This window comes from Leptodactylus fuscus, chromosome 1, assembly GCF_031893055.1.
Source record: "Leptodactylus fuscus isolate aLepFus1 chromosome 1, aLepFus1.hap2, whole genome shotgun sequence".
In the NCBI taxonomy this organism is placed as follows: Eukaryota; Metazoa; Chordata; class Amphibia; order Anura; family Leptodactylidae; genus Leptodactylus; species Leptodactylus fuscus.
The window spans coordinates 150,195,775-150,222,004 of NC_134265.1; the positions used below are offsets into that span (position 1 = coordinate 150,195,775).

The 26,230-nt window shown below is 43.8% G+C and overlaps 1 protein-coding gene across 2 annotated transcripts; it reads left to right on the forward strand.

Moving 5' to 3' along the window:
- CARNMT1 (carnosine N-methyltransferase 1) lies at positions 1-25,483 on the forward strand. 2 transcript variants are annotated; one of them, XM_075263507.1, is made up of 8 exons: positions 1-360; positions 1,017-1,212; positions 3,840-4,003; positions 5,218-5,358; positions 9,033-9,211; positions 16,821-16,934; positions 22,855-22,958; positions 24,697-25,483. In XM_075263507.1, exons 1-8 carry the CDS (start codon positions 146-148, stop codon positions 24,796-24,798), a joined length of 1,215 nt encoding a protein of 404 aa, XP_075119608.1. In that variant the 5' UTR covers positions 1-145; the 3' UTR covers positions 24,799-25,483. The 2 variants fall into 2 exon arrangements, with proteins under 2 accessions (XP_075119608.1, XP_075119615.1); XM_075263514.1 differs by lacking the exon at positions 22,855-22,958.
- Positions 25,484-26,230: the final 747 nt, after the last annotated feature.

Here is a 26,230-nt window from a genome sequence, read left to right on the forward strand (position 1 = left end):
TCAGAGCGGTTCTTTTCAGGGCGCAGGTTTATCAGGGCACGCTAGCAGACAGTGTCACGTGGATGTGATTGGCACCAGCCTCATTGCTATTGTCCGGGGTCTAGCAGCCCTCCTCCTGTACCCAGCAGCGGAGAAAGCTAGGAATATGTTCACACACAACCGAGGGCGACGACGGAGAAGAGATTTGGAGGAGGCTGAGGACTATGAGTGCACTCAGGCAGAGGCGGGGAATGAGGAGGCAGAGGGCGCTGTGGAATTTGGGTCGTACACTGCAAGGAGGCAGCGGAAAAGCCCCGAGGAAGAGGAGAAGCTGGAAAGGGAGCACTTCTGGAAGATCATCAACACATTCACGTGCTATGGGTGATTACTATATGAGCAGTCCTTCCGCCTGTAACAGTGATTACACAAAACATAGCCAGAATCTTCTATGGCAATTGTAGGCAGGTGTATGTTGTATAAATCTGCAAGTCTGAAAGGGCTGGAGATGGAAGGTGACTAGTGACATTAAAGGGAAATGGTTGTTTTGGTCATGTGACCCTCTAATAATAGTAATGCATGTTATTCCTATAGCGCCAACCTGTTCCGCAGCGCTGTACAATTTTGTAGGGTTCAAGTTCAGACAAAAAGATCCATTACAGAGAAATGGTCAATTCACACAATGGGGCTGAGGGCCTTGCTCACAAGAGCTTACAATCTATGAGGTAGCAGGGGTGACATAGGAGGTAGCAGGGGCGGCATTGCTTACACAGTGGTCCGGACGTTTTTTGCGATAGAGGTTACTGTCATTACATAGAACAAAGCTGTATCAGCCGTCACCAGACCCTCTGTAAGACTATAACAGTCCGCCACTGTGCCCACCAAGCAGGGTTGTTTATGGCTGCTTTTGCATAATGGAAGACGCTGATATTGCTGCCTGTACAGTAGTGTGGCGGGTACATGACCTGTTTGTTTTGATCAGTAAAAATGTGTCCATTGCTATCCCTATTATATAATTCCTTTCTTTTCTCTCCCCTTAGGTCTCATATCCATGAACGTGTGAATCGTGCAGAAAGACAATTCATGTCTTTACCGAAAAGTCAACAAAATATGCTGCCGAATTTCCATTCCAACCTGGAGAGAATCCGTAAATGTGCTGATCACAATCAGGAGATCCTGCAGCTCATTGTCAATGACTGCACGTGTATGTTTGAGAACAAGGAGTATGGCAGCAATGTAAGTTCTGCTCCAGAAAATGAATGATCATTCTTCAAGGGAAGAATATGCAAATCTGTCTCCCAAGATGTAAACAGGGAGACAGTGCCTCTGTTATGCTGCCCTCTATAGCAAGCACCCTGAACATCATGCCCGACTTCCTTCAGTGGAGCAACTATGGCTGTATAAGTCTCCACACACCTGAGAAGGTGGTCTCTCCCTAAGGATAGACGTTATCCCCATAATCCATTCTTCATGAGTTATAGAGACTGGCTGGAATGGCCATAGCGATACTGTAGTGAACACACACAGCTGTCATTTCTGTACTATAACTTCCCAACTGCTCAGAAGATCTCTGCATCATAACTCACTACTGTGTACTTAGTTCCATTTCACATGGCCCAGATGAATCTTGGAATTACGATCGATACCTGGACTATGTTTTCCAGAGAGAACAGTGTCGTGTGCATACTGCCAAAATGACAACTTCTAGCTGCATTGGCTAGCTGGTTCCTGGCAACCTGCTGTAACATGCTTTGATATTTTCCAATCTGAAACAAGTGTAGTCCAATAGTAGTGTGGAATCCTTCAGATTAGATGTAAAATGACAGTTTTGCACCAGTGTCCTCTGTTTTCAGACCCCTTATACATTTGTTTGTGGAGAGATCCGTGAAAATGGCAGAAAATAGGACATGACCTATATTTTGAGGAGGCTGAGGACTATGAGTGCACTCAGGCACTCACTGACATTTATATTAATGCTGCTGTGCACTGTCTGTAAAAAGAACGGACATCGTATGGCCAGTTTTTACCATGTGTGAATGTAGCCTTAGACAGTTGCAACAATTGTGAAGGTCAGTTGTCAATGTCTGATGGGTGGAATTGTTCAGCAATTCACAAAAGGTTATGGACGACAATGGAGTGAATCACACACAGCTTTACCAGTGGGTTCTTATTTACCATGAATGTCTGTAGTTAGAATACTTTAAGTAAATAAGGCTCTAGTTGCATTTTTACTGTGTATATGCGGCTTATATACAATATGTAGGACTGGTTATGTTTGCATCTGTGGGGCATGCTCCATGTTTGCAAACGTTAGGTAGTTGAGATTGGAGTTAAAGACCTAGTATATGATACAAAGTTTTAATGCCTCTGAGCCATTTCATTCAGGAGCATGGATACAGAGACTTCATTGCTTGTTTATATGGAGTCCATTCATTGTTTTCTAGACCTCATGGTTGTGATGCCTGTAAACAGCAGCTGTACACTCACCGGCCACTTTATTAGGTACACCGTGCTAGTAACGGGTTGGACCCCCTTTTGCCTTCAGAACTGCCTCAATTCTTCGTGGCATAGATTCAACAAGGTTCTGGAAGCATTCCTCAGAGATTTTGGTCCATATTGACATGATGGCATCACACAGTTGCCGCAGATTTGTCGGCTGCACATCCATGATGCGAATCTCCCGTTCCACCACATCCCAAAGATGCTCTATTGGATTGAGATCTGGTGACTGTGGAGGCCATTGGAGTACAGTGAACTTATTGTCATGTTCAAGAAACCAGTCTGAGATGATTCCAGCTTTATGACATGGCGCATTATCCTGCTGAAAGTAGCCATCAGATGTTGGGTACATTGTGGTCATAAAGGGATGGACATGGTCAGCAACAATACTCAGGTAGGCTTTGGCATTGCAACGATGCTCAATTGGTACCAAGGGGCCCAAAGAGTGCCAAGAAAATATTCCCCACACCATGACACCACCACCACCAGCCTGAACCGTTGATACAAGGCAGGATGGATCCATGCTTTCATGTTGTTGACGCCAAATTCTGACCCTACCATCCGAATGTCGCAGCAGAAATCGAGACTCATCAGACCAGGCAACGTTTTTCCAATCTTCAGTTGTCCAATTTCGATGAGCTTGTGCAAATTGTAGCCTCAGTTTCCTGTTCTTAGCTGAAAGGAGTGGCACCTGGTGTGGTCTTCTGCTGCTGTAGCCCATCTGCCTCAAAGTTCGACGTACTGTTCGTTCAGAGATGCTCTTCTGGCTACCTTGGTTGTAACGGGTGGCTATTTGAGTCACTGTTGCCTTTCTATCAGCTCGAACCAGTCTGGCCATTCTCCTCTGACCTCTGGCATCAACAACGCATTTCCGCCCACAGAACTGACGCTCACTGGATGTTTTTTCTTTTTCGGACCATTCTCTGTAAACCCTAGAGATGGTTGTGCGTGAAAATCCCAGTAGATCAGCAGTTTCTGAAATACTCAGACCAGCCCTTCTGGCACCAACAACCATGCCACGTTCAAAGGCACTCAAATCACCTTTCTTCCCCATACTGATGCTCGGTTTGAACTGCAGGAGATTGTCTGGACCATGTCTACATGCCTAAATGCACTGAGTTGCCGCCATGTGATTGGCTGATTAGAAATTAAGTGTTAACGAGCAGTTGGACAGGTGTACCTAATAAAGTGGCCGGTGAGTGTAGATTTGTGCAGTCATCAGGCTATACAAATAACTCAGTAACTTGTGTAGGATAAAGATGTATGAATATGTGTATTATGGCACCTTGCCATTGTTCTCAACTGGAGTCTAATGTAACACAGTGCATGGTTAAATCTTAAAATGCAATGTCATATTCCTTTAGGGTCACAAAAAAGCCATCCCTGCATCCACATTTGACATGGACAAGTTGAAGTCCACAATAAAGCAGTTTGTACGGGACTGGAGTGAAGAAGGCAAAACTGAGAGAGAAACGTGTTATCAACCTATCATTAATGAAATTCTGAAGCAATTCTCTAAAGATAAATGGTAAACCATTTCTATTCATTATTCAATATTTCTACCTGTTTTCTCTTTATAATGGTTGGTATTTGGCAATGGCAATTAAGGTTAAGTTCATATTTCATCCCACTGTTTGTTACTTTAATCAGTACCATGAACAGTAAAGTTTCCATGATTGACTGATACAAATGGAAGCGTTATTGTTACTGTAGAAGTGACCCAATTACATCTATGGGACACTGCTGCAGTACCAAATACCACTGCTACAAAGAGTATGGCATGTAAACAATGGTGGGAGCTACACACTCTGCAAAACAGCTGATCTGCCAAATTGATGGCCTGTCTTGAGAATCATTGAGCTTACTTCCAGTGAATGAAAATCAAGTCCATGGTCATGTGATCGGTACACAGACATCTGCCTAGTAATGAGCTGTGCGCCTGTGTGTTCATCACATGACCATTGACCGATTTTATTTTTTAATCCGCTGTGAGTAAGCAGAAGGATTGAGAGAAGGCAGAGATCTAGAAAACTATGAGAAATTGATACAGAAAGCATGTTGGAAAGTTTCACAACTTTTTATAATACAGACAAAATCATTGGTCTCTCAATATTGGCCTGAAAGTGGCCAAACCCTTTAATAGTACAAGATTGGTTGTTTCTGGCTGCAAACACTGCTTGCTGCTGGCTAGTTCCTGCTGTGTAAACATGCACCTGATGTGAGATAATAAATCTGGTGTATATTTAGCCTGTTTAGTCTACGTTTCAACTACCTATTAGTTGACTGACTGTATGACAAAAATTTGCAACAGTTCTGGTTCACTCGTTTATCATAGGTCCCGTCCCCTTTTCACAAAATTATGCTTTCTCTCTAGTAATCCACATCTCATCTATCTGCGTCCCTTAGTCATACACGGCAAATAAAGTGTCAATGGCACATAATAAATAAGGTGCAAAGCATCTAGGCAAATGGTTTATTTGTTTGGTGTGTTTAGTTCACATTAACCCTAAATTTAGCTTTGTGACTCTTATTATATATGTAACCCTTTGTTAGTTGAACGTTGACAAAGAATTATGCTCATCACCAACGCACTGCAATTTTCTATTAAAAGTCTGAGTACTTTCCCTACTTGTGTATATTAGACTTTCTGTATATAGATGAGATGTTGGGCTATTTAATGATCAAAAATATTGCTAAATATAACCACATATTTTGGCTTTCTCATTTCTATAATTTTTGCAGTGATCCTTCCGAAATTAATATTCTTGTACCTGGTGCTGGACTTGGAAGACTGGCTTGGGAAATCGCAATGCATGGGTATTCGTGCCAAGGCAATGAATGGAGCTTTTTCATGCTTTTCTCTTCTAATTTTGTACTTAATAGGTATGTTGACTGTTAGTATTGGTTACTTTGTTTTTTGTTCTGCATAAATTTAGTATAGTCTGTTCCAACAGTTTTTGTGCTTGGGGATTAGTCAAAACTGCAAATACATGACAATCCATGACCTTGTATTTTCCATTCAAGCCAACTTAATCTGTGATCAAGGAATAGTTTACCTATCTATCATACACAGCTGGCCATTGGGGAAACTGCTGAGGATGCTTCTTCATAAGATGTGCAACAAAGGGGGCATTCACACGGTGTAATGTGCAATAACTCGCGTAAAAATCAGCGCTGAAAAAAAAAAGGACTCCCATTGACTTCAATGGGTTCCATTTTACGCGTGTAAAATGGAACCCATTAAAGTCAATGGGAGTCCTTTTTTTTCAGCGCTGATTTTTACGCGAGTTATTGTGCCAGAATCAGCACCGCGTTACTCCGTGTGAATACACCCCTATCACTAGTTGCTTGCCAGTGTTAGAATTATTCATTGTTAACCTTCAGCTGTTTAGAGCTGGTGGAAATAGGATTGGGCAGTTATTAACCAAATGAAATCGATTAATATGTCATTTCAAAGAAGCACTGTTTATGGTAGTGAATAACTTGCAGATCATAAGGGGTCCGATCGATTAGGCTCTAGGAGAATGAGGCTGTTGTCAGGCAGCACGCAACCCATTCATTTCAATGAAAGCAATGGAGATAGCTGAGTAATGTACTTCAGCTATCTCCGACTCTCCCTCTGAAATGAATGGAGTAGTGTGGATCGTGCCCGACCACCGTTGCATTCAGAACTGGGGATAAAAGTCTGACATTCTCCAGGTCAGTTGGGGTCTGAGTGGTTGGAACCCTACTGATGTACAAGTTATCCCCTCTCCTGCAGATAACTTGTTTCGTGATAAAACGCATGCAAGCAAAAACAAAATAAATCTAGAATTAGCCATAAGTTTGAATAAAAGCGAGATTTCATTTTTAGGCTAAATTGCCCAGCCCTATAGTCAATAAGATCAAAGTACCCATTATATGATCATGCTGCTTCCACTTGGAATATAAAGATCTGTCCTACTCAAAATGCAGTTCAATTTGCAGGCAGCATATTATAGAGTAGGAAGAGTTGAGCAGAGTGTTATTGTTTTGTAAAAGAAATAAATTAAATTTTAATCACTGCTCTTTCTGGCCTTCAGAGGCTAATAGGAGGCACTAGTCAGTGATACAATGCCCTCCATGTATGAGTAGGTATACTGAAAATGGAGTGGGATTGCTAAATGGATTCCTAAAGCCAGATAGAGCAAAGATTTAAATGTATAAAACATGGGTCATACTTAAAGAGAACCTTTCACGTCCTCAGGGCACATACGGTCTAATACACCACTAGAAAGCCAACAGTGCACTGAATTCAGTGCACTATCAGCTTTCCTGTTCTGTGCCCTCGCTGAAGAGCTATCGGTGACGATACCGTAGCTCTTCACTGTCAGAAGGGCGTTTCTGACAGTCGGTCAGGAACGCCCCTCCTCACAGTAGCGTCTATAGCTTTGTACTATGAGAGGGGGCATTCCTTACTGCCCAGTGATGATGCTGAGCGGTGAGGAAGGCCCCCCCCAGTACTCATCTATGGACGAGTACTATCAGGAGGGGAGGTGTTCCACACTGCTCAGTGTTGTGGCTAGGCAGTAAGGAATGTCCCCTCTCACAATACAGCGCTATAGACTCTGATACTGAAGAGCTACGGTATCTGCACCGATAGCACTTCAGCAGGGACTCAGAAAGGGAAAGCACTGTCGGCTTTCTAGTGGTGTATTACACCACATGTGCTCTGAGGACGTGAAAAGTCCTCTTTAAATAAATTTTATTTTATTTTATTTGTAAAACCATATATCAATTTGCTCAATTCCTCTTGCTCTGTAACATGCTGTTTGCAAACTGAACTGCATTTTCATAGTCGCAAGTTGTTTTTAAGACTAAAACATCAATAATAAGTAAAAAAAACTAATAACTTGCACTGCCACAAGATCAACGGTGTATTATAAAGTAATCTGATAGGGGTAACACTGCTGATCTTGTGGCAGTTTGAGTTATTAGTCTTATACTTGTTGATATTTTAATTTCTTTCTTTAGGATATAATCCCTACATTCACTTGCTGCAGCCATGAGACATGTCTTTAATCGGATTGTATGTTTGGATAAACATGCAAGTAATTCTGTTTTTAAGACTAGCATCACAAGTACATTTTTATTTTGTCTTGTCTAGCACTTGAAAATGGTATACAAATCTAAAAAAACATGGCAGGTGTTCCATCTCAGGTCCCTTTTAATTCAATTTTGAGCTGCATTTACTAGATAATAATAATTCCATAATCAATAGTTCCGGAAATTGTTGGCCATAGCCTTGCAGTGTAATATTTTACTGCTCCTGCATTTAAAGGAGTGTTTTTAGACTTATATCATTATATGAGGGAATAGCTAGTTGTTTAGCTCTTCGTTGTTGCCTTTTTTTTATTTTTTATTTTTTTCTTATTTTTTCATCAGAAGTTCCATTATTTCTGATGGAGAGATTAGTGTAGTGTTCATTATTGTTACTCTCAAAAATACAGGAACTTTAATAGACCCCCAACGAAGTACCTCAGGTTTCCTTTGAGATCTATTCACAAATAGATGCAGCAAATTTGTTGTGGCTAAACCTTCTGTTAGCAACTGAACGCGGTTTTTCTGAAACCAGGGGACTTGTGAGGTGACATCCTCCCCCCCTCCAGTTGTTAGTGAGATTTAGCTTGGGATTCAGTTTTGCATATAGGCTGGACAGACCTTTCTGGTTTTACCAGTCTCTGATTTAACAACATTACTCACATTGTTGATGCAGTGGATGGTGAGCGTAGAGATCCCATCATACCTATACTAAGCACAAGCAGAAAAGCAAAGAAGAAAAAATTGTCTCAGCCCGTATTACAAAAATGATAAATGTCTCTTACTGTTAATGCAGGAGTAGTAGGTGCTTGTAGTCATCCGGATGCCCGGGACGTCATGTCCGGCACAGACACAATAGAAGCAGCAAATTGAAGTAGTCTCAGCACGCCGGATGATACGTTTTTTAAAAATTTTTTCCAAATTTTATTGTGGAGACATGCTCCAAGTTAAAAAAAAAAAAATATATATATATATTGTTCTTGGAAAAGCAACCGGTGGATATGTCCTTGTGCAGACGGGACAGAAGGACGAGTAAGCCTACGCGTTTCGGGGATATGACCCCTTAGTCATGGCCTTAGTCAAGCCATGACTAAGGGGTCATATCCCCTAAACGCGTAGGCTTACTCGTCCTTCTGTCCCGTCTGCACAAGGACATATCCACCGGTTGCTATATATAGATTGTATGCCATTGCAGCTTTAAGAACAATATATATATATTTTTAACTTGGAGCATGTCTCCACAATAAAATTTGGAAAAAATTTTAAAAAAAAGTATCATCCGGCGTGCTGAGACTACTTCAATTTGCTACAAGCAGAAAAGGCTTGAGATGCCCTGGTTTAAAGTTAAAAGAAAAATTTAAAAGAAACCTTTTCTTGCGACAGGAGAGACTTCCCAATCGTAGTTGTGACCTCAGTGAAACGTCCCATGACCATTTTTGTCATCGGTCTTATATCGTTAATGGTTTTCTATGAATTGTTTCCTTTTTGATATGTTACAGATGTTCCCAGATTAATGCTTTTAAACTTTATCCTTGGATCCATCAGTTTAGCAACAACGTGAGATCAGTAGATCAAGTAAGACCCGTATATTTTCCCGATGTCAATCCTCACGATCTTCCATGCAATCCAAACTTTTCCATGACTGCCGGAGACTTCCAGGAAATTTATACAGATAACAGTGAGTAAATAGCTTTTCAATAAGTGACCTCCGTCCTACATAGCTTATTTTACTCCATCACAAGCAACAATTAAAACAAAAATAAATAATAATTTCAGGTTACACATTGTATTCTGAACAGTTCCAGTATGTTGTCTATGTCCATTACTTGATCTTTGCTCACTAATGCTCAACAGAAACCTTCATTGTTTTCTGGTGAATACAAACGGGTGCAAAACATGGAAGCACCAATACAGTGCAGAACAATGCAAGAAGGAACAAACATGGACGAATAATGGCATCAAATTTGTGACCAATCACAACATACAACTAACACGCCCAAATATAAACTCCATCTATTCCACACCTAAAAAACAAAACTCCCAATCATTTCTGACAGGATTTATAGGGAATATTTCACCAATTATTATTATTATTTTTTTTTATTAAAACCAGATTTTGAAATATCAAGTTTTTTTTCTAAACTGTTATTTTCTGATTTTATTAAAAAATAAATAAATTCTAGATTTTCCCTTCTGTATATGATTAAGTGGTTGCCATCTTGCCTAAGCTCCTCCTCTGCTTGATTAAAAGAAACCTGTCAAGGTCAATTTGGGAGACTAAAACACCCTTATAGACTGGGGGGGGTTGGTGTTCCAAGTAGCCCTGCTTTACAATCATTTCTTCCCTCAATTAAAATAAATAACTTTTAATACTTGCGTACAGATGAGTCTGAGGAGCCTCATTTGTTTCATCTTTAGTGCTCCCAGCTGTTGCGCAGTTCTTTAGTGAAGTTAAGGATGTACACCCCAGCTTTAGGGGGCGTTCACACTACCATCAGTGTCCGCTCCTAGTGTCCGTTCAAAATCTCTCACGGACATTAGGAGCGGACACTAGCTGTGTCCGTGACACTTGTCATTTATTTAAATGGCGATCGGGTGCGTTCAGAAAAAACCTACATGTCTGGTTTTTCTGTCCGGTTGAAAAGTCGGACATCTTTACATGCGGAGAGTGAAGGACAGGCACGGAGTGCAAAAGAACGCACCCGATCACCATTTAAATAAATGACAAGTGTCACGGAAACAGCTAGTGTCCGCTCCTAATGTCCGTGAGAGATTTTGAACGGACACTAGGAGCGGACACTACCTGTCGGACACTGACGGTAGTGTGAACGCTCCCTTATTGTGTAAGTGCATGCCCCATACCACCGCCATACTGAAGCCAAGGTGTACACCTCTGACTTCAGTGAAGAACTGTCTTTGACACAAGAACAGAGGCAGGCGAGTATAATGCATTTTTTTTTTTTTTTTTTTTTTTAAAGCCAAGAATGGCTAGAGAAGGAATGGGAAACGCATAGGAACCAAATCTACCTCCTGCTCAATCCACTCCTGGCTTTGGCTCAAATAAAACAGCAAAATCTGCAATAAAAAATGCAGCATTTCCGCAACATGGGGCCTCAGCCTTACAGCATTTTGTGATATGCTTTATAGTAGACGGTTGGCCATTAGCAGCAATAGCCTGGAGTTGATTCATTCAGGTCTGTGGGACAGTTTTCTAGACATGCTGTGTGTAGATACAGTGAATAGATAAGCTGTGACATGACATCCTCTATTGTGAGTAGTGGATGCATTTGATGGGTCATTGACCTTTGAACAAAGTGGCATGCCGAGCTCAAAACGAAAAAAAAAAAAATTAGCAATTTTTGTGCAATACTCACTTGTGTAAAATTTTTGCAACTCTTGTGTGGCTTGCATATGCCAAATTTTCTGGTACACAACCCATGACTAATCGGTCCTACTTTAAAACCAGTTCCGGATTGCCAATATACGTAGTATTTACATCCGAGCAGTCCCGCTCTTGTTCTGCAAGAACGTACTCGTATGCCATTGCGGCTTTAAGCAGCTGCAGAAGTGGAGAGTCCCGGCTGTGGGTTTTTTGTTTTGTTAGTACTGGAAGATTATGTAGATAATCTGTTTTCCCTTAGCCCAAACAGCAGCACAAGATGGGGTATTCCTGCCCCTGTGTACTGTTAAGACAGGTGGAACTTTTAATAAACTAACAAGTTACCCTCCCATAAAAGGTCCAGGAGACCTCCCCCCCTGTGTTAGTCTCCAAGTACCATACAGACTATAATTAACTTATCCTTTACTAAGAAAAAAGGGAGGGAGCTTTGTGCTGCTGTTTGGGCTAAGGGAAAACAGATTATCTATATAATCTTCCATTCCCCCTACGCCCAAACAGCAGCACAAGATGGGGATTTAACAAGTAATACCCCTTCTAGGGAGGGCGATCCTGACAAGCAGAGGTCAGGATAGAGTAACCAAAGGACTTCGCCTTGGAGGTATGCCAGTCCAATCTATAGTGCCTGGCGAAAGTCAAGTGGGAAGACCAAGATGCAGCTGCACAGATCTGGTCTACTGAGAGGGACTGCCTCTCTGCCCAGGACGCAGCCACCGACCTGGTAGCGTGGGCTCGCAAAAACTCTGGAACCTGCAGCCCCTGTGTCTGCAAGGCCACTGAGATGGCTTCTCTGATCCACCTTGACAGGGTAGGTTTGGACGCCTTAACACCTCTGTTGTGACCAAAAAAATTGATAAGTAGGTTTTCTGACTTGCGGAATGGGCCCGTCCGGTCCAGGTATATCTGCAGTGTTCGTACAAGATCCAAACTGTGCATCTTCTCCTCCCACTCCGAGGAAAGAGAGGGGAAGAAGGTGGGCAAGGTTATAGTCTGGTTTATATTCTCCACTGACGGAACCTTGGGCAGAAAGCCTTGAACAAACCTGAGCTGGACTCTGTCTGGAAAAAAGATTGTGTATGGCTCTGACGCCGCCAAGGCCTGGAGCTCACCTACTCGCTTGGCAGATGTGATTGCCAGCAAAAAGGTCACTTTCCAAGAGAGGTACTTGAAGTCCACCTCTGTTAGGGGTTCAAATGGAGGGCCACATAGCCCTTGCAGGACCGCAGCTAAGTCCCATTGGGGGGCTGGAGGCCGTACCGGGGGTCGGAGCCTGGAGGCCCCTTTCTGGAATTGCCTTATAAGAGGATTCTGAGACAATCTAGTCCCCAATAGAGCGGACAAAGCCGAGACATGTACTCTCAAGGTGGCTGGGGACAATCCTTTGTCCAACCCTTCTTGTAAGAACTCCAGGACTGATTCAACGGAAGATGTATCACACTGTCTCCTGGCTCCCCAATCCTTAAATACTTGAGCGATCCTCTGGTAACTACAATTGGTTGAGTCCGCTCTAGAGTGGGCCAATGTTCTTAAGACGGCCAGGGACAATCCTCTGTCTCCACGTACGGTGCGGTCAACCTCCAGGCAGTGAGGTTGAACCTGTCCAGATCCTGGCAGAGCTGACTGTTTAGAGTTACCAGGTTTTGGACACACGGAAGCCTCCAGTAGGTCCCTCGACTCATTAACATGAGGTGGGTAAACCATGCCCTTTTCGGCCAGAACGGCATGATGACAATGGCCGATGTCTGGTCCTGCCTGAGTTTCGCCAACACCCTGGGAATCATTGGAATCGGAGGGAAAACATATGCTAGTTTGAAGCTCCAGGGTATTGACAGGGCATCGATCGCCAAGGGATTGCCGTCCCGGTACAGGGAGCAAAATCGTCCCACCTTGGCGTTGTGTTGGGTGGCCATCAGATCCACCTCGGGGAGACCCCATATCCTGGTGAGCTGTTGGAAAATTTCCGGGGACAGAGACCATTCGGCTGTTGTTACTAGTCCCCTGCTTAGTTGATCTGCCAGGACGTTGAGGTGGCCTTTGATATGTACCGCTGACAGCTGGGACAAATTCTTCTCCGCCCATGAAAATATCAGGTCGGTCACCCGCATCAAGGAGGGGGACCTGGTGCCTCCTTGTTTGTTGATATATTGGACGGCTGTAGAATTGTCTGTCCTTACTCTGACAGCCTTCCCTTGGAGATGGGGAGTCAGAGTCCGTAGTGCCAGAAAAACTGCCGTAAGCTCTCGCCAATTGGAGGAGCGAGTTCTCTCCTGCTGGTTCCATGTTCCCCGTATTAGGGTCTCCCCCAGATGCGCTCCCCAGCCTGTAAGGGAGGCATCTGTGGTCAACAGGGTCCAGGAGGTCTGGACCGTGGACCTCCAGTCTTTGAGTTGGGACCACCATTGTAGTGATCGACGGGCACTGATGGAAAGCTGGATAGGCTTCTGAAGTCCCAAGGGACTGTGGTTCCATACTCTCAGGATCTCGAGCTGTAAAGGGCGCATATGCCATAGAGCCCAGGGAACTGCCTCGATGGTCGCGGACATGAGACCTAGGACCTTCATCGCTGTCCTGATTGTAACCTTCCTGGTTCGGGATAGGTAGTGAACCGCTCGACCAATCTTCTCCTTTCGAGGAGAGGGCAGGGAGATCATCATACTGAGAGAATCCAAGTTGAACCCTAGGAATTGAATCCGGGTAGATGGAACCACTACTGACTTTTGCCAGTTTACTAGCCAGCCCAGCTCGCTTATAAATGCCACTGTGATGCTCAACTGTGTGGCGAGGAGCTCTCTTGACTGAGCTTTTATCAGCCAATCGTCTAAATATGGAACAATAAATATCCCCTGGAGGCGCAGGGCGGCTATGACCGGGGCCACTACCTTTTTAAAGGTGTGGGGGGCTGAAGTTATACCGAACGGGAGAGCTGTAAACTGGAAGTGATGTAATCTTCCGTTTAGATCTGTGGCAATCCTTAAATACTTTCTGTGTGGAGGATAGATGGGGATATGGAGGTATGCGTCCCTCAGATCCAAGGTGACGAATAGATCTCCCGGCTGCAGAAAGGGGAGAACCGACCTTATGGTCTCCATACGGAACCGGACCTTGCGGATAAATTGATTTACATACCTTAGGTCGATAATCATGCGCCACCCTCCGGTCGACTTTGGCACTAGAAACACGGGTGAGTAGACGCCTTGCCCTTGTTCGTCTAGAGGAACGGGTTCCAATGCAGCCTTGTCGATATACTCCAGCACAGATCTTTGCAGATGAAGTTGTTTGGTGCCCTGAAGAGGGCGGGTCCTCCTGCATCTGTCTGGAGGAAGGGAAAGGAAGCTTATCTTGTAGCCTTCCCGTATAAGCTGGAGAACCCAAGGATCCTGGATATGATGGTGCCAGGCGGCTAAATGTAAGGAAAGACGACCCCCCACCTTGGCCCTGCAGGCAAGGGGATCGTGACAGTCAGAAGGTGGCTCTCTTTTCACCACCACGGGAGGAACCTCGACCGCCTCTTGGGCCCGAGGGGCGCCTACGAAATTGGCCTCTAGACATGCCTCTGGAGGGGGCATAGCCCCGAAAGGATCGTTGCCTGGATCCTGTAGACTGGGGAAGGTTCTTACCTTTTGAATCGGCCAGACCCTCCATTATCCGGTCGAGTTCACTCCCAAATAGTCTGCCTGGCTCAAAGGGCAAGGCGCATAGATTGAATTTGGAGGTGTTATCTGCCCTCCAGGGCTTAAGCCAAAGCGGGCGCCTTGCGGCGGTGGACAATGCCATGGATCTTGCTGCCAGCTTGACCTGGTAGAAAGCCGCCTCCGAGAGATAGTCAGACATGAGGCTGATATTTGTCATGGCCGACAGCAAGTCGTCCCGATGGACCCCGGAGTCAATATCTCTCTCCAGTTTTGAGATGTCTGACCGCAGTTTAGCGACTACCTCGCTAGCCACGATGCCCACTGAGGCTTGTGCTGAGGAAGAGGCATAAATACGCCTCAGGGACCCCTCCGCCCTCCGATCCATCACATCCTGGAGGTTAGAGCCATCCTCCGCTGGTACTACCGTACGCTTTGACAATTTGGAGACGGCAATGTCAACTTTGGGCGGAGGGCCCCAGGAGCTAGATTGTGCCTCAGATAGGGGAAAGAGAGACCTAAAGCGTCTAGAAGCAATGAATGGGCGTTCAGGGAACCTCCATTCAGACTCGAGCCTCTTGACCAGGTCTGGATCGGCTCTGAAGGCTCTGAGAGAGGTAGACGGAGTCTCCTCAGTAGCCTCCCCTATCTCTTTAGCCCGAACCACTTTTAGTAGCTTGGGCATCTTATCCACCGAGAAGACCGGCTTAGTTGGGTCCAGGTTGTCCTCCTCTGAGGAAACCTCGTCCAAGATTTGGAGACCCTCCATCGGTGGAAGAGAAGGAGGCGAATCCAAACGCGGTCTCTTAGATAACTGAGAGATCGAGACCTTCATCTCTCTCATCGACTCCTCGACAAATTCTCTCACCCAACCGACTACGTCACGGACCGAAGTGTCTTCTGAGGGGGGACCTCGACACCCGCGACAACATTGATAGGCGTAGCCATCAGGTAAGGGCACCTCGCACTTAACACAGGCTAGGTGGCGACGTTTGCTGGAAGCCTTTCTTTTAGGGTTATCAGCCACAGAGGAGGAGGATGACATCTAAGGAAAAACATGTTACTCATTATTTTCCTTACCTTACAGCTTCTACCCTCAGCGCCCACCAGGGGGCATACATCACCTTTAAACAGGATTCAGAGCACTTGAAGTGTCTAGGAATTTTCTACTTTCTGGTTGCCCAGGGAACAGTAGGAACCTGCAAGCTAAGCAGACAGGCAACCTACTCTGGGCAGACCAGGACTAAATAGGGCGAAAGTGGGGGCGGAGACATGCTAGCTCCGCCCCTTCCACCTCCTCTGCCTGAGCCAAGGCTGAGGGGCACATATTTCCTTTAGCCTAACCTGGCTAAGAAGGCTGGAGAAGAGGGGGGACACTGCCCCCTTAAAATTTCCCCAAAACGCTGAAAAGCGCTCCCAATACCTGGCCGCGCGGGGACGCCGGACCGCGCATGCGCGAAAAGGATTCCCGCGCATGCGCGGGGAGAGCGGAAGTCCGCGGAGCACCCTAGCAGTGTCCGCGGCGGAAACAAAGACCTGCGGCACAAGTTCCTCCCCCGGCCGCCGGAGCATCTCCCCCCCAGGCGGCGGGGGAGAGCCGGGAGCGCGCGACGCAGCAGCGCCGAAGACAACCGAAAGCTGCCACCTCGCACTCACTCTCCCCCACCCGGACGCAGGAGCATGTACACCCAGGCTGGGGAGTGGGGGTGGGGGGGCGCCGCCAGAGGTCAGGAAAGAAGCCCCACACCCCCAGGTAAGACCAGAAAAGGGGGGGGGGAGGGCTAAAAGAAAAAGACTCCCAAGAAAATATATGTGGGAGAGGAGGAAACCTCTCCCTCCACCTGTCCTGGTAACAGGACAGAAAAAAACACAGGGAGGGGGAGGTCTCCTGGACCTTTTATGGGAGGGTAACTTGTTAGTTTATTAAAAGTTCCACCTGTCCTAACAGTACACAGGGGCAGGAATACCCCATCTTGTGCTGCTGTTTGGGCGTAGGGGGAATATTTTATTTTAGTCACATTAGCATTCTGTGCCATCAAATAAATGGATGTTCATGTAGTGCATGGATACAATATATATATATTTTTTTTACAGAGATCTTAAAGTGTGCCTTTAGTTCTGGCTAATACTGGGTAGTCTTCATAGGTCGTATGGACAGGGGTTGTCCTGGTGAACCAACCCTATTTAAATAATTGTTGTCAGGAACATGTTAGTGTGTGTCCTGAGTCTTCAGGTTAATCTTTTCTTTTCCGTTTTAACAGGCGCTTGGGACTGTGTAGCCACCTGCTTCTTTATAGACACTGCACATAATATTCTTGACTATATTGAGACAATCTGGAAAATCCTTAAACCAGGAGGCATTTGGATTAATTTAGGTAAGATATCCAGCAGTTTATTAATAAATGGAAACAAATCCTGATGAATAAAATTGCCTTATACATGGTGTCTTGCATATAGTATGTAACATCGATGGAGAGACCGATCTACCTACTTATTAAGGTTGTTATAGTGCACTCATAGAGGTTTGTGAACAAACACAATACAAATTGTCACTAAGGACATGGATTTACAAAAGAAGGAACAACAAATTCATCAAAGTACTGTATAAAAGCATAGGCTGACAGTATCCCTAGTATTTAATATTATAATGTAGCCTGATTGCATACCCTTAAATGATATACAGTCCTACAGGCAGCTACTAAACACTTCAAAGAACATTTTTTCTACAGCTTGCTTTGTCAATTTTTAATTGCCCTAGAAATGATTCTTTAAGTAGATCTAGATAGCTAGAAGGCATTCAGCGTGGCCGATTTCACAATTCTTGCTGAATTCAGTTCTAGCTGTGGCTTAAAAATCATTTTCCTAAACTACCCGAGTCAAACTTTATTTTCCCATTATAATCCACAAGAGGCTAACCAGTACTATTGAATAAAAGTCTTTAAAGTGACTTGGGAAAGCAGTTTATTTTTGATTGATTATGGAAGTTCTCAATTAAGAACGTGAATACCCTGCATTTTACATTACCTGTAAAGTAGAAGGAATTCTGGCTAATCCCATATACACATTGCAGAAAAAAATGTGCAGCAGAAATGCTTCAATTTCAAAAATGCTGGGCACATTGGGGGTTAACCTAAAGCACTTTTCACAGAAAGTCCAAAAAGTTTTCCTTTGCAGGGTTTAGGGGGCATTCACACGATGTAACGTGGTGTTGATTCTGACACGTAAACTCGTGTCAGAATCAGCGCTGCAAAACAGAATCCCGTTGACTTCAATGGGTTCCGTTTAGCGCGCGTAACACATTGAAATCAATGGGTTAAAAAGCTTCCCATTGATTTCAATGCATACGTGCGCTAAACGGAATCCCATCCATTCGAGCGAATCCCATGCCCACTTTACTGTAAAAACAATGGTGTGGACACGGTGTGACTTCCAAAACTGGCGCGATTTTGGAAATCGCAGCATGTTAATTATATCTACCCAAACATTGCAGTTTCCCCACAGATATAATTGTAATAGAAAGTCAGCGGAGGAAAACTTTGTTTAACCCTTTCCCGACATCCGCCGTACTAGTACGGCGCATGTTGGGTGTTTAACTATGGAGGCCGTCCGGGAGTCGGGCGGCCGCCATAGCCGCCGGGTGTCTACTATGTTACACAGTAGACAGCCAGCGCTAATGCCTCCGATCGGCATTAACCCCTCCGGCGCATCGGTCAAATGCGCAGTAGGCGCCATTTTCCCGGCGGTGCATGGGCGCCACCATTTTGCCGGTGATCACCAGCGCCTGGAGCAAGCTCCAGGACTGACGTCACGTTTCCATGACAGCCCGGAGCTTTGTAAAGGCTCCTGGCCGGTCTGCAGCCTTTTTCTTTTGCAGGCTGGTCTATGCAGCCTGCAAAAGAAATGATGATTTTTTGCAATGCATTAGCATTGTAATGCATTGCATTAGTGATCAGACCCCCTGGGGTTCAAGACCCCGAGGGGGTCTAATAAATGCAAAAAAAAAAATTAAAAAAGTAAAATAAATAAGTTAAATTTTTAAAGTATTAAAAATTCAAATCACCCATTTCCCCCCCCCCCACCCCCCTTTCCCTAGGGCATATATAAAATTAGTTAAATACTGTGAAACACATACACAGTAGGTACGCCGTAGCGGGAAAAAATAGTCAAAAGTGCAAGACCGCCGTTTTTTCACTGTTTTGATTCTGATAAAAATTAGAATAAAAAGTGATCAAGGCAAAAGCATTTCCCCAAAATGTAGAACTAAAAAGTACACCCGGCCCTGCAAAAAAAGACGCCCTATGCATCCCCGTACACGGAGGGATAAACGTTACGGCTGTCAGAATATGGCGACTTTTAGAAAAAACATTTTTTAACACAATTTTGGATTTTTTTTTTAAAGGGGTTAAAATGTAAATAAAACCATATAAATTTGGTATCCCTGGAATTGTACCGAAACACAGAATACAGGGGACATGTCATTTTAGCTGCACAGTGAACGCCATAAAACCGAAGCCCGTAAGAAAGTCGCAGAAATGCATTTTTTCTTCATATCCACCCCATTCTGAATTTTTTTCCAGCTTCCGAGTACATTATACAGAATAATTAATGGTGGCATCATGAAGAACAATTTGTCCCGCAAAGATTAAGACCTCCTATGGCTCTTGGAGCGGAGAATTAAAAAAATTATGGGGTTTAGCAGGAGGGGAGTCAAAAACGAAAATCAAAAAATGCCATCGGCGGGAAGGGGTTAAAGTGCTGCAGGAAGAACCATGATGCATCAAATTTAACCATCGTGTATACCAAGCACAGTGTCGAGAGCAACAGGGATAATAAGCTTAAGGATGGTTTTAAAAGACAAGTCCCAAAGAGTCCATATGTAGACTGAGCCAATGCAAAACAAAAGCATACGCCTCTCCCACCTATCACAGCGCCCGCATTCCCCCCTCATAACTATTTAAAGGCATAAACACCAAGGAAAGGAGTCCCACCTAGCTTCTTTAAAACACTGATTACATCCCTCATCATCCCATGGGAGGATCCTCCACCAGAATCCACTCTTGATGCCAGGTTGTAAATTGAAAGCATGTTTGCAAATTTTTTTGGGTTTTTCTGTAACATGCTGGGGGAATATAGAGCTATAACCCTGTTAGACTGGGGAAGAAAAAAAAATTCCGTCTGATGTGTCGCTTCTGCCCAGTCCACTTTCAATATATATTACATTTTTTCCAAAATTAAAGTGAGGGCTTTGGAGGTTGACTTCAGATCTGTAAAATCTCCTTTCTACCAGCTGCTGCCACTAAATGTAAAAGGTGAATATTGTGTTTCTCAATCTTGTATACATCACCATCTATAAAACCCTGGAGAGGCCATGAGGGGGTAAAGGGGAACGACTCCATTATATGAGTGGTCACAAAGTTTTCCACCCTACGCCAGAACTGCTCGGTCTGTGAACGTAACCAGAAACAGTAATACAAGTTTGCCTCAGGTTTTCTGCAAAGAAGCAATCGGCACTTGGGTAATGTTCCATCTTGTGGCCTCAAAGGGGCAGAGGAGTCAATTATGCCCAGAGTATAAGCTTAAAGGGAACCTTTTATCACTTGGAGCACATGCAGTTTTATATTTTATACACCGCTAGAAAGCCGACAGTGCGCTGAATTCAGTGCACTGTCGGCTTTCACGATCTGTGCCCCAGGTGAAGTGTTATCGGTGCCGGTACCGTAGCTCTTCACCGTCAGAAGGGCGTTTCTGACTGTCAGTCAGGAGAGCCCTTCCTCACAGCAGCGCCTATGGCGTTGTACTGTGAGATTGGGGACGAGTCTATGGACTAGTATTCTCAGGAGGGGAAGGGGTGTTCCTCCTCGCTCTCACAGTACAGCGCTATAGACACTGCTATGAGGAAGGGCGTTCCTGACTGACAGAAACGCCCTTCTAATGACCCGCATCTTAGGGAAGGTTCGGCCCCTGTCCTATCGTCCTCTAGATCTCTTGATTCGTGTCATAGCTGTTGCCCTGACTCTACATTCAAGGGGGTCGGTGTACTGATCTGATCGCTCTGTCACCTGGTGGCTTAATGCGGCTTTCATTGCTGCTTCGTGTTAGCTCCTCTTTGTTAATGTCGCACTCCCTCATCTACTTCCCGAGTTCCCCTAGAATAGCTGGACAACTGCACGAGAGGCCTGCGTGGAGGCCTGGACCCCTGGGATTCCCTTTCAAGGTACCCCTAGTTACAGTCACCTGGTTGGTGGTTGTGTCTTATGTGATTGCTGGTTGCCTGGCCGGTGCTCGGAGCTGTTCGCCAATCCCTCTTCTCCACATTTCCTTTTTCCCTCTCCACTGGTTTTGTACTTCTCCCTGTCTTTGTCCGTGATGTCTGCCCTTATGGACTCTATTTTGCTGTTATGGGCTGGTGTGCCTCGGCCTTGCTGTATATCTGTTTTGTTTGGCCTGTTTCTGGTCTGTTTATAAATAAAGAATTTATAATAAAAAAAGACGCCCTTCTGACGTGAAGTGCCACGGTACCGGAGCCGATAGCTCTTCACCCGGGGCATAGATTGTGAAAGCCGACAGTGTGCTGAATTCAGCGCACTGACAGTTTTCTAGCAGTATATAACACCGCATGTGCCCCAAGTGATAAAAGGTCCTTTTTAAGCCACATACCGTGTCACAGACAAAAATTTAAGTCAATAGTGGATTTTAGAACAGTAGAGGCGGTCAAGGATGAGTCATCCATGCTAATTTTATTATGTTAACTGATGTGGTATCGTAATCTATAGGGAAAGTGAGAAATTCGTGTGGGCAATCTGCGTAGATTCTGAGGTTAAAGTCTTAAATGGGGATAACTGTTCTGTTGGCGAAATTGTTTGACACCACCTCCTATGCATAACTATGCTTTTACATAATGAAGGAATGAGAAAGTGACATGGGAATTTTAGTCTGCAGGTCAAAGAATAAGCGTATGGTGTGATCTGTGGATTTTCTGCTCCCATTATACCTATATGGAAAATGCTATTTTTCCACAGGTATAATTGACATGCTGCGGTTTTCAAAAATGCAAATGCATATTTTTTTATTTTTTTTTTTCTCGCAATGTGTGAATAGGATTAGCCAGAATCTCATTCATTTTTCAGGTACTGTACTGCATTTTCGCAACGTGGGGCTTCAGACTAAGGCACCACACTGTGGAAAAGCTGGGGGGTTTTTTTGTTTTTTTTTTGCTGCATTTTATTTTTTTTTTAGCCAAAGCCAAGAGTGGATTGGGCAGCTTAATTTATATTTCCCCATTCCTTTCGTGTTTGACTCAGGAACCACAACAAAATCTCGTTCCTACTCTGTGCCATACTACTTCATATAAAGTTAATGCTCAGAGGTGTAATAATACGGCGCTGTAATGCTGTGGGCACATAATCTGTATCTGTGGCATTACATCCTGTTCTCGGCTGGGTTACACAGTCAAGGGCTGGGATCATATACTCTGACTCCAGTGGATTAACCCCCTGGATGCTGTGATCAATTGCGATCATGGCATCCAGGGGGTCCGGGAGCAAGGGTTTGTTCAGGAATACCTTTCGGAACTACATACTTCTAAAACTTGATACAGTTTTTTGGGAGCCGATCATATGGTGCTGTGTATCTCTACTGCCACAGGATGTCAGTTGTCTGAATTTCATCAGTGATGTTCCATTCTGGTTAGTTGGTTGCACTTTTAATTCTGTTTATGCATTGTCTCATCATTTTCTTACGCACATACTTACTAGCCAGTGAATCTGCAGTTTAGTAGAAATGTGGATTATTAACAGTAGCTGGGGGTAGAATTTACAGAAAACTAGCTTCTGCCTGTGACTTCGTCTGCATGTTGTTGGCGTCAATCATCCGCCTATATTCAGCAAATTGCCGCCGTCGATGTTTTGCCAGCTCTCAAGCTGGTCTGCCGCTGAACTTGTTCCTCGGGCCGTGCCTATGATTGTTCCAGCATCTCAGCAGCTCACTGGGATGCCATAGAATGAGCGTGTTGTTGGTGTCGATGATCCTGCTCTGGTGTTTCAGCTGCTCGAAGAACCTCTTGATTCCTAGCTTGCTCAATCAAACATACATACTGTCACATTTATAATATTAGTAGGCTGTTGGTGTTTTACATGATTCTGAAGCTAGATATCTGCTGAGCGGCTAAAAGCTCAAGGTATAAACAGATGTGTGATCTGTGAAACCTCAGAAGTGGTTGTGACTTGCCGGGTGATTTAATTACTTATAATCCTAAAATTGGTGTGTTTTTTTTTTTTTGTTTTTTCTTTATTCCAGGACCACTGTTGTATCATTTTGAAAATTTAGCAAATGAACTTTCTATAGAAGTAAGCTATGAGGATCTCAAGAATGTTATCATACAGCATGGATTTCTCATTGAGGTATTCTGCAGGATGTTTCCAAAATTCTTATCAAGATCTACCACCAGTTGCACTGTCAGAAAAGACAGGGCCTAGTGTATCAAAACTGTCTTTTTACCCATAGCAGGGTAAGTTCACATGGGGCTTTTTGGTCCGGGCCGCCTCAGGTTCTGGACCAAAATACGGGTAGCTGCGACTGAATGCTGGTGCACTGCATCGGCATCCAGTCGCGCACTCCGCTCCAGATTAGGCCCAATGAATAGGCTTAGTCGGGAGAAGGGAGTGTTTTCAGGCCGAATCGCAAGGCGAAACAGCCTGAAGAATCAGCATCTCTCTGTTTTGTTTTTGTTTTTCCTGGAACCAGAACAAACCAACTCCCAGAAAAAAGAACTGACCGGCTCCCATTGATTTCAATGGGAGCCGTCTTTTTGGTCAGGATTTTGACGCAAATACGGCCTCAAAATCCTGACCAAAATACCCTGTGTGAACTCAGCCTAACTAAACAGTGCTCCACTTTTATTTCTGCTAAAGCTAAAATTCACATGACTGAAGTTCAAACCAGCCATATAAAGCATCAATTTTTTACGGCCATATTTTACCTATGGGGCATCCGTTTTCACAGAACCTCCATATACAGTTCAGTGTATGGAGGAATTCATAAAAATGGACAAAAATGTAATGTTTTGCTTTCTTATATAGCGCACTCATAATTTGCAGCGCTTTACAGACTTATTCAATCACTGTCCCATATAAGAAGAATATGCAAATATGTTTCCCAAGATGTAAATAGGTAAACACTGCCTCTGTATGCTGCCCTCTATGGGAAGCTCCCTTGAACAGCATGCCTGACTTTCCAACAAGCCTTTATTGCAATGATGCTGGTTTTTGCCAAGTCAGTATCATACCAGCTGTGGACAGCACCGGTTTGATCTGATTGGATCTCATCAGCACAGCCTAGGGATCGAAACGGCGCTGTCAACAGCTGGTATGATACTGACTTGGTAAAATCCTGCATCATTGCAATAAAGGCTTGTTGGAAAGTCGGTCATGATGTTCAAGGGAGCTTTCCATAGAGGGCAGTGTTTCCCTATGTACATCTTGGGAAACATATTTGCATATTCTTCCCATAATCCCCCACAGTGGAGCGAAAAGGGCTTTGTAAGACTCCAAACACCTACAAGGTGGTCTCTCCCTAAGGACTGACAATATCCCCATAATCTGTCCCAAATAAGTCTCACACTCTACATTCCCCTATCAGTATGTCTTTGGAGTATGGGGGAAAAAACCAGAGGGAACCCATGTAAACGCCTTTCAGATGTTGACTTTGGTCGGATTCAGACTCCGAGTTTTTTTTTCTTAGCCCTGTTGAATAATAAGAGGACTTATTCAACAAAAAATAAAGATGAAATAAATAAAACTACCGTATATACTCGAATATAAGCTGAGGCCCCTAATTTTACCACAAAAAAACTGTGTGTGGGGGGGGGGAATCCACTATTGCAGATAAAAAGTCTGGTCGTGTGCATTACAGCTTAGTAACTCCATATGCCTCATAGTAATAGCAGTTAACCCCATCGTGTCCCGCACATCAAAAGCCGAGGGGGCTTTTTCAGCATGAAAAATGAGCTGAAAAAGTTGGCTTATACTTGAGTATATACGGTACTTAAACCAATAGTTGCCATTATCTAGAAAGCAGATCCTTTACACACTTGCCTAGTGTTCACTACAAATAACTAACTAATGTCTTTTATCTTTACAGACCGAGAAAGAATCTGTCAGGACAACATATACTGTGAATCATTTATCGATGATGAAATACTTCTATGACTGTATATTTTTTGTTGTGCGCAAACCAGAATAATACCTCAACCTTCAAAGATTCTGATGGTTTGAAACGGGCTTAGCTCATGGTCATTAACTTTTTGACACACAGGTGCCTTTTACCAGGAGGAGTTGAGTAGAACGGATGATGGGTTTTTCTTTTGTTTTTTTTCTCCCTCCACGAAATGCGATCCAGTCATGCCAGCGCTAGTATAGAAATACACCTTTCCTTGTATATATCAGATTATACTTTTTAAATGAGTTTGTTATATATCATGTGTACACACTTGTCGCCTGAACTTTTCATTATTATACTGTGATTATGTATTTTCTTTATCTCACTTCACCACATCCCTTACATACTAATGGCATGTTAGTGATTTAGTGTGTGCTTATTCATGAGAAGGATAATGGAATATGTCAGTGCCTGTCATGATTATTTTATTTGTTTCAGTTACCATACAGATTAAGGGAAATTACAAGAGATGCAATATATTTTATTATTTTTAATTTCTCCTTTAAATGGCTATTTGGTACTGCCCTTATTGAGCCGTTCCCATAACTTATATTTGGTAGGGCTGGCACAGCTAATGCCACAGCCATATTATAAGTCAGTATAGCTGCTGCACTGTGGCAACTTGATGCCCTAGCTCTATAAGAGGGCGTTCACACTTGTGCCCTGTGTCATTCCACCGGATTTCCGTCCTATGCCTCAGAGAAACTGAACAGGGGACGGCTTCCCGGCGGTCCGCTTTAAACCCATTCATTTGAATGAATGGGTTTTTAAAGCAAACCGCCGGTGACCACCTGCAGCCTTGCTGCAGGTTTTTTTTTTTTTTTGGCTGGACACAAAGTCAGACATTCAGAACTTTTTGTCAGGCCTAAAAAAAAACAAACAAAAAAAAAAAACGGTTTCCCCGCAGAAAGGCTGCAGGTGGACGCTGGCAGTTTACTTTAAAAACCCATTCAAATGAATGGGTTTTAAAGCTGACCGCCGAGAAGTCGTCCCCTGTTCAGTTTCTCTGGGCTTTAGGATGGAAACCCGGCAAAATGACATAGGGCGTAAGTGTGAAATGTCCCCTCAATATGTCATATTGTCGTCTTTGTTTTTTTTGTTTTTTTTAAGATTTCATATTGATTTAGTAAATCTTTTATTTTGAATTTAGTCTGGCAGTTTTACAGTGCCACAGGTCACAATACATATGTTGTATTTCTATTGTGGTTTTAGAAGGGTTGCACAGCCTATAGTATCTATCCATTATGTTGTAATAATAAAAAACAAAAAAAACAAAAGCTGTTGTAAATTGAACTGTGGCATGTATTCTCCTATTGATAAGGTTCTTTTATTTTTATTTTATTTTTTTTTGTATTTTTACACACTGCATACATTAACATACATGACCATCTATACAGAGCATAGAATAAGATCTGTGCATTTGTAAGGATTTTGTGTGCTGCCGTGCCAGACAAGC

Bases quoted from the DNA above. Each gene is read 5' to 3' on its own strand.
- CARNMT1 (XM_075263507.1), top strand. From the start codon at position 146: ATGTTCACACACAACCGAGGGCGACGACGGAGAAGAGATTTGGAGGAG. The intron at 1,213-3,839 runs GTAAGTTCTGCT...ATATTCCTTTAG, and splicing joins ACAAGGAGTATGGCAGCAAT to GGTCACAAAAAAGCCATCCC. The intron at 16,935-22,854 runs GTAAGATATCCA...TCTTTATTCCAG, and splicing joins AGGCATTTGGATTAATTTAG to GACCACTGTTGTATCATTTT.